The 12,198-nt window shown below is 38.8% G+C and overlaps 1 protein-coding gene across 2 annotated transcripts in view; it reads left to right on the top strand.

Moving 5' to 3' along the window:
- The window catches only part of LOC132123329 (T-cell immunomodulatory protein-like), a 142,581-nt gene that overhangs the window by 53,022 nt on the left and 77,361 nt on the right, over positions 1-12,198 (top strand). For both annotated transcript variants that reach the window (XM_059533885.1, XM_059533892.1), the window contains exon 9: positions 6,154-6,248. In XM_059533885.1, coding sequence (XP_059389868.1) covers positions 6,154-6,248 — 95 coding nt within the window. The remainder of the gene's footprint in view (positions 1-6,153; positions 6,249-12,198) is intronic.

Raw genomic sequence — 12,198 nt, 5'->3', positions numbered from 1 at the left:
AATGATGTCACAGTGACCGTCTGGAATGCAAAGCGAGAGGTTGGGTGAGTTGAAAGATATAGATATATAGAGAGAAAGCGAATGAGCTGTAGACTGTGATTTAGGATGATAAATGATGTTGGGGATGGAAAGAGACATGCATGCTAGAGCAGCCCTATTCTACATGTATGTGCCATCATGCCCGAGTCAATAATAGTGGCTCTCACAGAAAAAATACTTTATTGGATTAGTGTCAGGCGCTTGTTCTGGAGACAGGAGTGTGAAGATCTTAGCTGAACCCTAATGATCAACATCTGTCTCCGCTTTGTCCTTTTCCATCTTCCTTTCCTGTTTTTTGGTTCCCTCCAAAGCTTTTAACTTCCTTTACCACATGCGCATTTCACCACCTTCTAGAACTTGCACGAAGGCATCAAACTGTCTGCACCAATTAGCTGCAGTAGTGTGTGAGTATAGGAGCCTGTAGCCTGGAGTCATTATGAGATGATTTGGTGTGAGAAACAGGCTGCAGCTTCATGATGGTGATCGTCTTTGACAGGATAGACTGTGGCACCGGATGGACACTGGGGGTGAAAACAAATACACACCATTTCCAGCAGCATTCTCACCACCTTACACACACATGCAATACAGGTAAATCATAGTGATGCTGCTCCCATTAAGTGGGTGGTAATGGGTAGTGAATGGCTTCCTCTGAAGCCAAGGAAACATCCTGACATTATACATTCAGTTGGCTTGAGTGGGCACTGAAATCACAGCTCCCGCTGCATGTCGCTTTCTATAAACAGCAGAAGGCTTGGCCCTCAGGGATGTGGGTTTGGTTTAAATGGTTTAATTGCAATGATCATCAAAGCAGCAGCCTTGATTTATGCTTTTGTTCTACCGTATTTTCCGGACTGTAAGTCGCACTTTTTTTCATAGTTTGGCTGGTCCTGCGACTTATAGTCAGGTGCGACTTATTTATCAATATTAATTTGACATGAACCAAGAGAAATGAACCAATAGAAAACATTACGGTCTCCAGGCACGAGAGGGCGCTCTATGCTGCTCAGTGCTCCTGTAGTCTACACTAAGCAGCATATAGCGCCCTCTCGTGGCTGTAGATGGTAATGTTTTCTCTTGGTTCTTGGTTCTAAATAAATGCGACTTATAGTCCGGTGCGACTTATATATGTTTTTTTCCTCATCATGACGTATTTTTGGACTGATGCGACTTATACTCAGGTGCGACTTATAGTCCGAAAAATACGGTACATTTTTAACTGCTAATGTTTGAATCAGCACTTAATTAGAAAAAAAAATGGGTTTGCGGAACCTGCGAGCAGAGATACATGTTAAATTTGACCTACGGTTAAAGAAATCGTCAATGCAAGGCACTTCAAAGCCTCATTTCAATTGAACGGAATGAAAGGAACATAGTATGAAGTGAAAGGTATATGTTGTTCCCAAGAAGTTAGAGGAGGTGGGAGGAAGGTGGGAAGAGAGTCAGAGTATATGTGCGAGGGAGGGAGAAAAGAGAGGGTCCACTTGTTTGATTTGAAATGGGTGTTATTCGGATCATACTCCTTGCTGTCAGTTATGGCATGGCTCTCCGTCCCGCACCTAAGTGGCAGATCAAAGATACACCCCAGTGACCTTATTTTCTCTCCTCCTCTCCTCTAGCACTCTGTCTCTCCGTTAGTATTCTCCAGCCTTCCTTCTCTGCTTCAAACACTCGACCAAAACAGTTACAGCATTCACTGCAAGAGACTTGCTGTCTGGTTTAAATCGGCCATGAAATAATCCCCTCGGAAAAACGAAAGTAAATGCAATCCTGTTTAGTAGCAAGCAGGTGTGGCTAATGATTTCTCCCACCTCAGCTGATACAGAACTGATCTCTGGGCAGATATTTTCATTGTGTTACTAGTCAAGCCTGCCAAGCAGTGGTTACTGTAGCTCTAGAGTCTGAAGACCAGCTTTGTCTGAATGAGGACAAGCTTCCTGCTGCTGTCTGATGTGCTTTTTTGACAAGCAGATTAGGAATTTCAGACTTTGAAAGTGTTCTGTTTGTCTAGTTTTACTTGGAATATATGAGTTGAAATTGTTTTCTTTTCTTCGATTTCACTGACACAAGGTAATAAACTATTGTCAGAAAAAGAGCTCTGATTCCACAGGCACATTATTTTGTGTATTTGGTGTAATGCAATGTGTTTATGTAGTTTAAGGTTCAAAAAACACATTATTTTCCACATAATGTACAATATTTTTCCTTCTCTGTGCCCCGCCTTTCTGAAACGCGTTGATTTTTACAAAGCTCATCGTTCTAAAAAAGTGAGGTATACGTGTTGCGTGCTTTTACATGACAACGTTGAGTTGCATATCGCACTGCGTAAACATAAAACCATGTCTGCATTTGTGATCGGAGAAACAAAAAGCCTACTCTACACTTCTCAAACTCACATTTTGATTCATCAGTGGCAAATTCATTAAATATAAAAATGTACTTACAGAGGGTGAGTCAGAAGCACCAGACTGTCCTTGCAAAGTTAGTACTACCCCACTTTATAGAACAGCCTTTGTTTCACAAACAATGTCTCATCGTTGAGTATTCACTGAGTTACAGTTCATTTGAATGATGTGTTTGTAAATGAAGATCAGCGCAGACAAAGGCTGCAGACAGCACACCTCGTTTGTTATCTTTATTTTATACATGCACAAAGTTTTTCTTGTTATGTCTGTATACAAAAAAGTAGACCCTTTACAGATTTGATTAATGTATTGCTTTTATCTGTACGATCAAAACTGAAAGTGTAATTTAAGTTATTTTCAGGGTTATCAGAAGAAAATGCCTCATAACGCGTATACGTGTTAATCGACTCCAAAGGATTAATAGAGAAAATATAGCTTTGCCATCACAGAAAAGAAGTGTTTCAAAATGTATTAAAATAAAAAATTGTTATTTTAAATGATAGTATTTCACAATATTTATTGTTCTTGTTATATTGTTGGCCAAATAAATGCAGCCGTTTTTCTATAAATGTTCTTTTTCCTAACAATTTGACTTGAGCAAGTTAAGAAATTATTTTTGGAGCTGATTGTAGTTCATTCTTTTGTTTGCATTCACGCAGAAGGCCCTCCGGCAATTTTCCGGGACCAATGTGCAGTGTGAAAGGGGTTCAAGAGTCACACCCTCCAACACATGTACAGTGTAAAAGTATTATAATTCTTGAATGTGCACTGTCAGAATGTAGTCAGTCTTGACATGGATGTGTCATTATGAATGCACAACATATGTTTGACAAAATTCTCCATCTGCTCTATCAGGATGGTAATTGCTCTTTTCTTTTTTTTACATGTGACAGCCAAATGCATTATTCATTAGATGAATGATATTCAATACTAGGGCACTGTCAGGAAGGTAGCGAATGGCAGAGATCTCCTCTTTTACCATTTTTTTACTTGCTTGAAGTTAGTGTCACATGTAATGTGATGTGGCATTTAACGCCCAGTCATCATGACATAAACAAGTTTGTGTGTGTGTGTGTGTGTGTGTGTGTGTGTGTTTGTCATGGAGGGCTTTTGCTATTTTTCTACAGCTACTAGACGTGAGCTTGTGTACTGTATAGCAGGAAGCTGAAGTCATTAGTGGCAATAAGCAACTGGCTTGTACTCCTACCGTACAATTACACATGCTTCGTTTGTCAAAAATACACACACGTACACACAGATGGTCACATTCAGTCTCTCCTTATGCTGATGTACTGAGAGAGAAAGTTCTTAAAATACAGAAAACAAAGGCAGCATAGATTCTTTATCTCAAGAATGGAAGGCAGCTCCACTCTAATTGGTGGTGATAAGGGGATTCAGTATGTATGAGGTTTTGCTTATATTGTATAGAACAAACATCTTTTAAGTCAGCTACACTGAGGGGATCGGCACACAAAAAAATTTTGGCTTATTTAACATATTAAGTACTGTATTAATCCAAACTCGAGGTTAGTATTTTGCTAAATATGTTAAGGCTATGAGAGATAAGTTGATAACTAAAGATATTAATTAAATATATTTACATGACAAAACACAATAAAAATAACACTTTAACTGAATGACTCTTTTCTTTTCAGCATATATCTATTCAAGAATATTTTGCATTCTCAGCACCGTCACATTAAGCTTATTCACTGGGTTTTGTAAAGCAAAATTCTCTTTACAAATTTTTTTATGCAGAGTATATATTGGTCTCTGTACATTTTAAAATATATATTAGAGCTGTCAGAATGTCTGTTTTTCTTTCTTTTATTATCATGGCCAAGAGAATTCACAGTCACGCTTTATTAGGTGGCCTTAACTACTATACTTACATTTAAATTAATAATTTGCAGTGTACTGATACATGTTTTTACATTGTACTTACAGTATATAAAATAAAATAAGAACTTCCATGTAATATATAATATAAAAAAAAAAACCTATTACACCAACTAGGACCTTAATATATAATTTCACATTTCACTGCTAGTAAACTTTAAAATTTACTCCTACCATGGTGAAATTTGCAGGATGATGGAGGTAAAAGTGGGTGAACAGGTTGGCTGGTGTTATTGACGCCTTTTGTGCTTAATGCTGATTGTCACTGCGTGCAGACTGGAGTGTCTTAACAGAATCCAGAAAAACTCACACGGGCGAACTAACTTTTTCGGGTGTGGGTAGAGTGTCTTGCTTTTGGCTGTCATCTGCTCCAAAATGATTTTGTGTGTCAGTATTAGCTACACTGTCATTGGCTCTCTTTTTATTGTCAATTTTTTGACAGGCAACCATTGTTAAACAGCCATCTACTATGTTAGACTGTCATCCAAAGTTGTTGACGCTGGCTTATTTATGATATTATCGAATGTGTAGTATTAACATAATATCAATATATAATTCCTTAAATCAGTCAATACCAGCATATTGTGGCACATTTATGTATGTATGTATGTATAAATATGTATGTGCAGTACAGATCAAAAGTTTGGACACACCTTCTCATTCAAAGAGTTTTCTTTATTTTCATGACTATGAAAATTGTAGATTCACACTGAAGGCATTAAAACTATGAATTAACACATGTGGAATTATATATGGAATTATATACATAACAAAAAAGTGTGAAACAACTGAAAATGTCATATTCTAGTTTCTTCAAAGTAGCCACCTTTTGCTTTGATTACTGCTTTGCACACTCTTGGACTTCTCTTGATGAGCTTCAAGAGGTAGTCACCTGAAATGGTCTTCCAAACAGTCTTGAAGGAGTTCCCCGAGAGATGCTTAGCACTTGTTGGCCCTTTTGCCTTCAGTCTGCGGTCCAGCTCACCCCTAAACCATCTCGATTGGGTTCAGGTCCGGTGACTGTGGAGGCCAGGTCATCTGGCGCAGCACCCCATCACTCTCCTTCTTGCTCAAATAGCCCTTGATGCCTTCAGTGTGACTCTACAATTTTCATAGTCATGAAAATAAAGAAAACTCTTTGAATGAGAAGGTGTGTCCAAACTTTTGGTCTGTACTGTATGTATGTATGTATGTATGTGTATATATATATTATATGTAGCTGCCTTTATATTTGATCCCACCCATGACCTTGACATTGCAAGCACCATGCTTTTCAGTTTGCACTACAGGAATCCGAAAGTGGATAGTCCCCACCATGATAGAAATATAAACTTGTGTGTGTGTTTGCGTGTAATTCTCTGTTTCTCTGCAGACTGCAGGTTTGATCTACGTGGCTATTTGGTGTGTGGTAGATGCTATGAATGTCAATGAGTATCTCCACTGCTCTTCCTCCAGTTCTTCTCTTTCCCCTATTCAGCCTTTATTTTTGAGTTGCTTTTTCTTTTCTTGATTTATTTTATTAATTTCCTGATATGTTAATATTTCATATTAATAGTAGATACTTTGTGTCAAGCATGCAAGAGGTAAACATGAAGGAATAAAGACTCGGGCACAGGATTCTGACACCAGGACAAACGGCTACGCACCAGGCTACCACACACTTCATTACACATGCTCAAGATCACATGATGTTATCTCCATATGCTGGAGTCTGGAGCACTACGACCCAAATGAAAATATGCATTAGTATATCATAGACTTCATTTTACCTCCTCACTCACTCACTCTCCCTCTTTCTGTTTTTCCTCAGATGGTGATGGCTCCCAGGACCACCTGTTGCCAGTCTGCATGGATACTGAATGTGAAAGAAGTGCAATTTACCTGGACAAGCCTGGAGGGACAGAGGTACACAAGCCCTCCGTTATTACTCTGTCACACTCTTCCATCCCACCCTTTCATCTGTTTGCTTCTGCAGAGTCAGTGAGCTCTCAGAGCTGCTGTGAGGACAGTGACAGGACTGTTTTTAACATTGTGTCACTGTCACTTGTAAAAGTAATGGTGGATTTGAGAGATGGATCATTTGAATGGGCCATTTAAATTAACCTGTTTTTTTTTAATTGATCAGAAAACCAGTTCTTTTACCCAGCACTAAATTTTAAATGGATGTTTTGAATAACTGGATGTTTGATCTTACAATCAGTGGATTTAGGGGCATTCAGGAGATCGTGTTGTATTCAGAGCATATATTTTCCGCTGAATATACGAAGATTCAAATGATGATAATAGATTACAATAAAAGCGTATAATAATAGTGGTATATAGTTATTTAGAGCTCATTGTGTGAAGGTCTGCTGTGGTCTGGCAGCTCATGCTTTTAACTGAATGTCAGCCTCACAGTGGAAGGCAGCGGTTATCTCTCTGCCCTCACACACACACACACACACATACTGTCCGCCTGTCACAGGCCCTGGGACCAGGGAGTAGGGGAACAACGATGGACAGAGACTAGGAGAGGGCAAGAATGTAAAGGACTGGGTACACATGTCAGCTTTTGTCTGCCTGCCATAGGCGCTAGTCTTCACCATCAGATATAGTGAAAGGAAAGAAAAGTTTGACTCTTCCATTATTTTCCCATCTGTCCATCACATTCCGTCTATCCATTATTGGTCTTTCTTTCTTTTCTTCTCCGTTTTCTCCCCTTTCATTCTTTTTAGAGTTCAGAAAACAACAAGCTACACTGGTTTGAAAGAGTTTATTCAATGCTGCCAAATAATGTACGAGACCGATACAGACATAGCAGCACACATGGTGTATTGAAAAGAGAAGATACAGGAAAACAAACACTTGACAAACGATGGAGAATAACAAAAGACACGCTTGTGTTATAGTCAAAGAACGCAGGCTGTGATTTAAGCATGTTTGTGTGGACAGGGGTGTGTGTGTCCGCTAATCACACAATATGCTCTCTCACACATAGTCTGCTAAATAAACTCATTCTCTCTGTTTTCCTTTCCAGCTCATCTGCTTAATTTTGACAGTGTAAACATGTAACATCACACTCATTAGACTGATTAGGGACAGCGATTGTCATCACCATCACACACACATGCACACACAATTTTGGCTGGCTGTATAAATGGCCACTTCCAAGTCAGTTCTGTTTTCATTAAAGTTAGTATGTGTACATTTTGGAAATTTAAAATTCAAATTTTTCTTTATTTAATGACAGATTCACTATCAAAACTGGCCATTCTTGTGTTTATGGAATATTGTAGTGTGTATTAAACTCTAAAAAATAAAGGTTCCAAAAGGGGGGTTTCACAGCAATGCCATAGAAGAACCAGTTTTGGTTCCCCCCAATAAAACTTTCACTGAACATGTGAAGAACATTTTAATAATCTTAAGACCATTTTTCCACTATAAAGAACCTTAGGTGGAATAAAAAGTTTCCAGGGATGGTAAAGGTTCTTTGTGGAACCATTGATGCCAGTAAATAACCTTTATTTTTAAGAGTGTATATGATCTTCTCATTCAAGAAGCCAATAATGTGCATTACAGTATGTGAAGAAAAGACAATCGCTATTTCTATTAAATCGCTATAATAAAAAATTAAATATCATTCTTATAGTACGTGGGTTGGAGTGAATTTAGACTTTGTGTCTGTTACTTTAAATGTTCCGGCTTTTCAAAATCTGGTGGATTCTGATTGGCTGTCAATGTTTTAATCATTCATCTGCTGGATTTTTTTTTTGGAATGTGATTCCAATTATATTATTCCTTGTTATTGTTATAGTTACACGAAAGCTGTGGTGTAGACTTCATTACTCTCATAGAATTAGAATGTTTATTAAAACTTTATGGTTACAGTTATTGTTATCATCTTTGGCGTTTAGCCTAATATTTAGCTACCTTAAAATACTGTTTGCATGGTTAGAATTTTTCAGTCATTGTTGTCCTCAAAGGTGTAGCTATTTCAGAAAAAACCCAATTGTTCACTTTGACAGTCAGACAGTCAGACATCCATTTCCCAATGTTTGTATTTCATTTACACCTGTTTGCTTTTTACCCTTCCCAAGATTTAAATGATCACCTGAATTGAAGACATGATTTCCATGCTCTGAAAGAATGAGAGAGGAAGGGCTTTGGGAACACCACAGAATTAAACTATACCCATAAGCTGCAATGCAGCAAAGCGGCATCCATAAAACATTGCGTGAGAAAGAAAGCAAGATGAGGAGGAAATGATGGAGAGCGAAGCAATAGATTGTCTGAGGTGGTGGAAAGGAGCGTCTGTGTACGTGTGTACTGAATTTCAACTGAGTCGTGAGGAAGTGAACAGGAGAGGGAGTGAGGGATGGACGCCCTTCATAGGCTGAGCTGCTCTCTCTCTCTCAGCCTGGGGCGTCTCACACTTATTCATTTCATTTTCATGTACTCTGTAATAGCAACTTTGTTTCCAGCTTGGCAGCATCAGCTGAGTTTGTCAGGCCATTTATTTCATTCTTTTTTCTTCTCAGAGGAGTATAAATAATATTTACACTCACTCTCACGGCTCACACTTCGAAATCTGCCTGCCTTGTGTGTGTGTGTGTCTCTGTCTGGATATTTGCTCGTTTCGTTGTCTATGTATCTCTTGAGTCTGAAACCACCTAAAGTGTCAGTCTCTGAGCAGTTTGTTTAACGATATTGATCCGTGTAAGTGTGGATGTTGCTTTGTATCTGACTGCTTCTCTTTATCGTGACATCTCTAAATTATCAGAAGTGTCCTGTGGGCAAAGCTACTCAGGGCTACATTTCCCAGACTACCATGTAGAGACATCTTCTGAGGAGGTTAGATTGGCCATTATCTGCTTAGCCCATACAGGGCACTGACACCTTCATTTAGTCTCTCGCTCAGGCAGCTGGTGATTCTGTCATTACTCATGGCGTCCCGTTCCCCTCATGTCACAGCACCACCTGTTCAGCTTGTATGCTGCCACTCATGAGTTGTTAGTCAACCCACAAAGAATCTGAATGGTTTTTAACATTATCTAAACTGATTAAGGGGGAATGTGAGCAGATTTGAATATGGTAGAATTTGCTAATGGGAGCTTAGAGGGCTGCGCACTTATTGGCAGCTGAAAGTCTTATTAGAAATTAGCCAAAATAGAGGTTTTATCTGATAAACAGTACCTCCCATAAAATCAACAGAAAACTCCACAGATTTGTGCACAATTGGATTCTTGTCATTCGCAAGGTTTTAAACATCTAGGCAGATGTTCAATAATGGTTTAGAATGGTTTCTAGGGTTTTTTGTGTTTATGCCACAGAGTTTAAAGTACAACTGTGGTTAATGGTGCATCGTGCTACATGAAGGATCTGCAGTATACATGCAATGAAATTTCTGACAAATCTGGATTTCATCCTAGGACATATTTTTCTGGAATGTTAATTGTATTCGTTCTGTTTAATATCATCTGAAACAATTCTGAAGAAGTCCTTAGAGCTTTCCTTTAAGGGCTGATGTGGCTCCACTGCAGTTAGATGCAGTGTCTATTTTAGTTTATCAAACTTATATGCCTCTGAAAAAAAATCATGCCATGACCTGTGGGTCTAACCATTCCCATTATAAACATCCCATATGGTTCACCGCCCACATCTCATGTCTAACCATGTCTCTGAAAATGCTGTTCTTTGACTTTTGTTAAAGGGATAGTTCACCCAAAAAATTTAATTTGATGATAATCTTCTTACCCCCAGGGCTTCCAAGATGTAGGTGACTTTGTTTCTTCCTTAGAACACAAACAGAGATTTTTAACTCAAATCGTTGAAGTCTGTCAGTCATATAATATAGGTGAATGGGAATCCCAGCTTTGAGAGTCAAAAAAAACAAACACAAACAAAACCAAATTTAACCTTACAGCTTGTGATGATACATTGATGTGTAAAGATGTGAAACAATCAGTCTGTAGAAAAAACGGAACTTTATTTATATAATGTTTTACCCTCTGATTCACTCCAATGACCGAACTGTCCCAAGCGCATTCTCAACAGCCGGCATGTGATGCGTCTTCTTCTTCTTCTTCTTGCTTTACGGCATATTGCAGGCTTATAAGTGCATTACCGCCACCTATCTCTCAAATGGTCCTTTGACACTCTATCTACAATCTCAATTACGAGTGACTGCTGTGACTCCTAAAAAACGATTTATTTCCGCATTGCCCCAACAAGCTCTTGCTGGATCCACTCCTCTGCTATCAACAAGAGGAATGTCTGTACTTCCTCAACAGACAACGAAACAGCCATTTTTTGGTTATTAAAAAAGGTGTTCGTTCAAAACAGTTGCGTTCGATCCTTTGCTGGCTGTGCTGTTTTAAATCTAGCAGGTCTTTTGTGTCTCGTGACGCAGGTAGTGACGATTCACTCCAGCCAATCAGTGATCAGCAGAGTTTACAGGTTTTGGTAATGGTATGGTTCACTTGGAACCTCAGCCGAGGTGGTACTGAAAAAAGTACCAGGTACTGTACTGAGTGGAAAACCCCCCAAAAGAGAACAGTGTCATACCATGCAGTGGAAAAGGCCCATTTGAAAGTCAGTGAGTGTTTTTTACTTACTCTTCTAGGGTAATGTGAAGTGATTTACTGCAAGTAATAATTCACCAGCAGTATCTGTATTTTCACTCAAGTAATGGAGTTATGTAAATATTACTACAGTTTAAAAATTGCTGTGCTGCTTAGTATTTTTTGTGTAAAACATTATTTTTTTCCCCCAAAATCTTTTATGAAAATAAAAACATTTATTTGAATATCTAACATTATAAAAGTGTTTTCTATCTCTTTTGATCCAATTAATACATTCTTGCTGAATAAATATTCATTTATTTAAAAAAATCTTACTAATAAATAATTGTATTGTAATATAAATATGATTAATAAATATTATTCAAATATAATTTTTACAGTTTCATGCAAATTACCTTAATGCAAATTATTAGAAAACTAGCCATCTCTTGTAATGCTGTCAACCTCTCACCACACTGCAAAATGGCATTGGAACACAAGCTAGATCGCTCCCCCCAGTATCATCAACTCTCGTGTATGTATGTATGCTTTCTTGAAGTGTCAAAATGGTACTAAAGACATTTTATGTTTTTTTGTTTCGTTACATTCCAACCCCCATCCCCAACCTGCCAGATCCACCAGTCCTTTCTATGGCTCTCATTATTTACAAATTAATCACTGCCTGCAGGTGACCTTCAGTTCTGGGCACTCTCGCAGGTGCACGTGTCTAGACATTTCTCTTCAGACATAAACACTGCATGCTGTAATAACAGCCTGTACCCTTCCCACCTTGCCTGCCATCAACACCTCTGATCTGACATGCCTGTCTTCTGATTCTTGTACCACATTTCATTACAAATTGTGCTTCTCTCCTCTAGGGAGGCTAATGAAGAGGCCGTCTGTTGTAGATTCAGTTTCACATGCAAGGAGGAATGGCATGTGTTCTTCGTAATGCCACAAGCGATGAAGCTTCCTTTTGTTTTTTTCTCCCGGAGTGTCATAAAGATGGCAGTTCATTAGACGTTGCACTTTCATATCATCTGTTTGTGGCACCTATTGATGTAATGGCACCTCGTCTGGTGTCTTCCCTCCGGCGAGCTCTGATTTTAATTTCTTGGCCTAATGAAGCGTCGCAGCTGGGATGTGGGAGTGGTGGAAAGTGTAGCTCGGCTAAAACAGGGACTTTGCGCTTTAGTAAACAAAGCCACAGGGGTGGAATCTTGGCAATGCGAACGTGATGATGTCTCCCCGACTGATATGAGGGAGGGAGGAAAATGGGCCATTTGTATTCTGTGCACAGCGTTTGCTCTATCTAA

This window comes from Carassius carassius, chromosome 3 (assembly GCF_963082965.1).
Source record: "Carassius carassius chromosome 3, fCarCar2.1, whole genome shotgun sequence".
NCBI lineage: Eukaryota > Metazoa > Chordata > Actinopteri > Cypriniformes > Cyprinidae > Carassius > Carassius carassius.
This window is presented reverse-complemented; position numbering and strand designations above follow the sequence as displayed.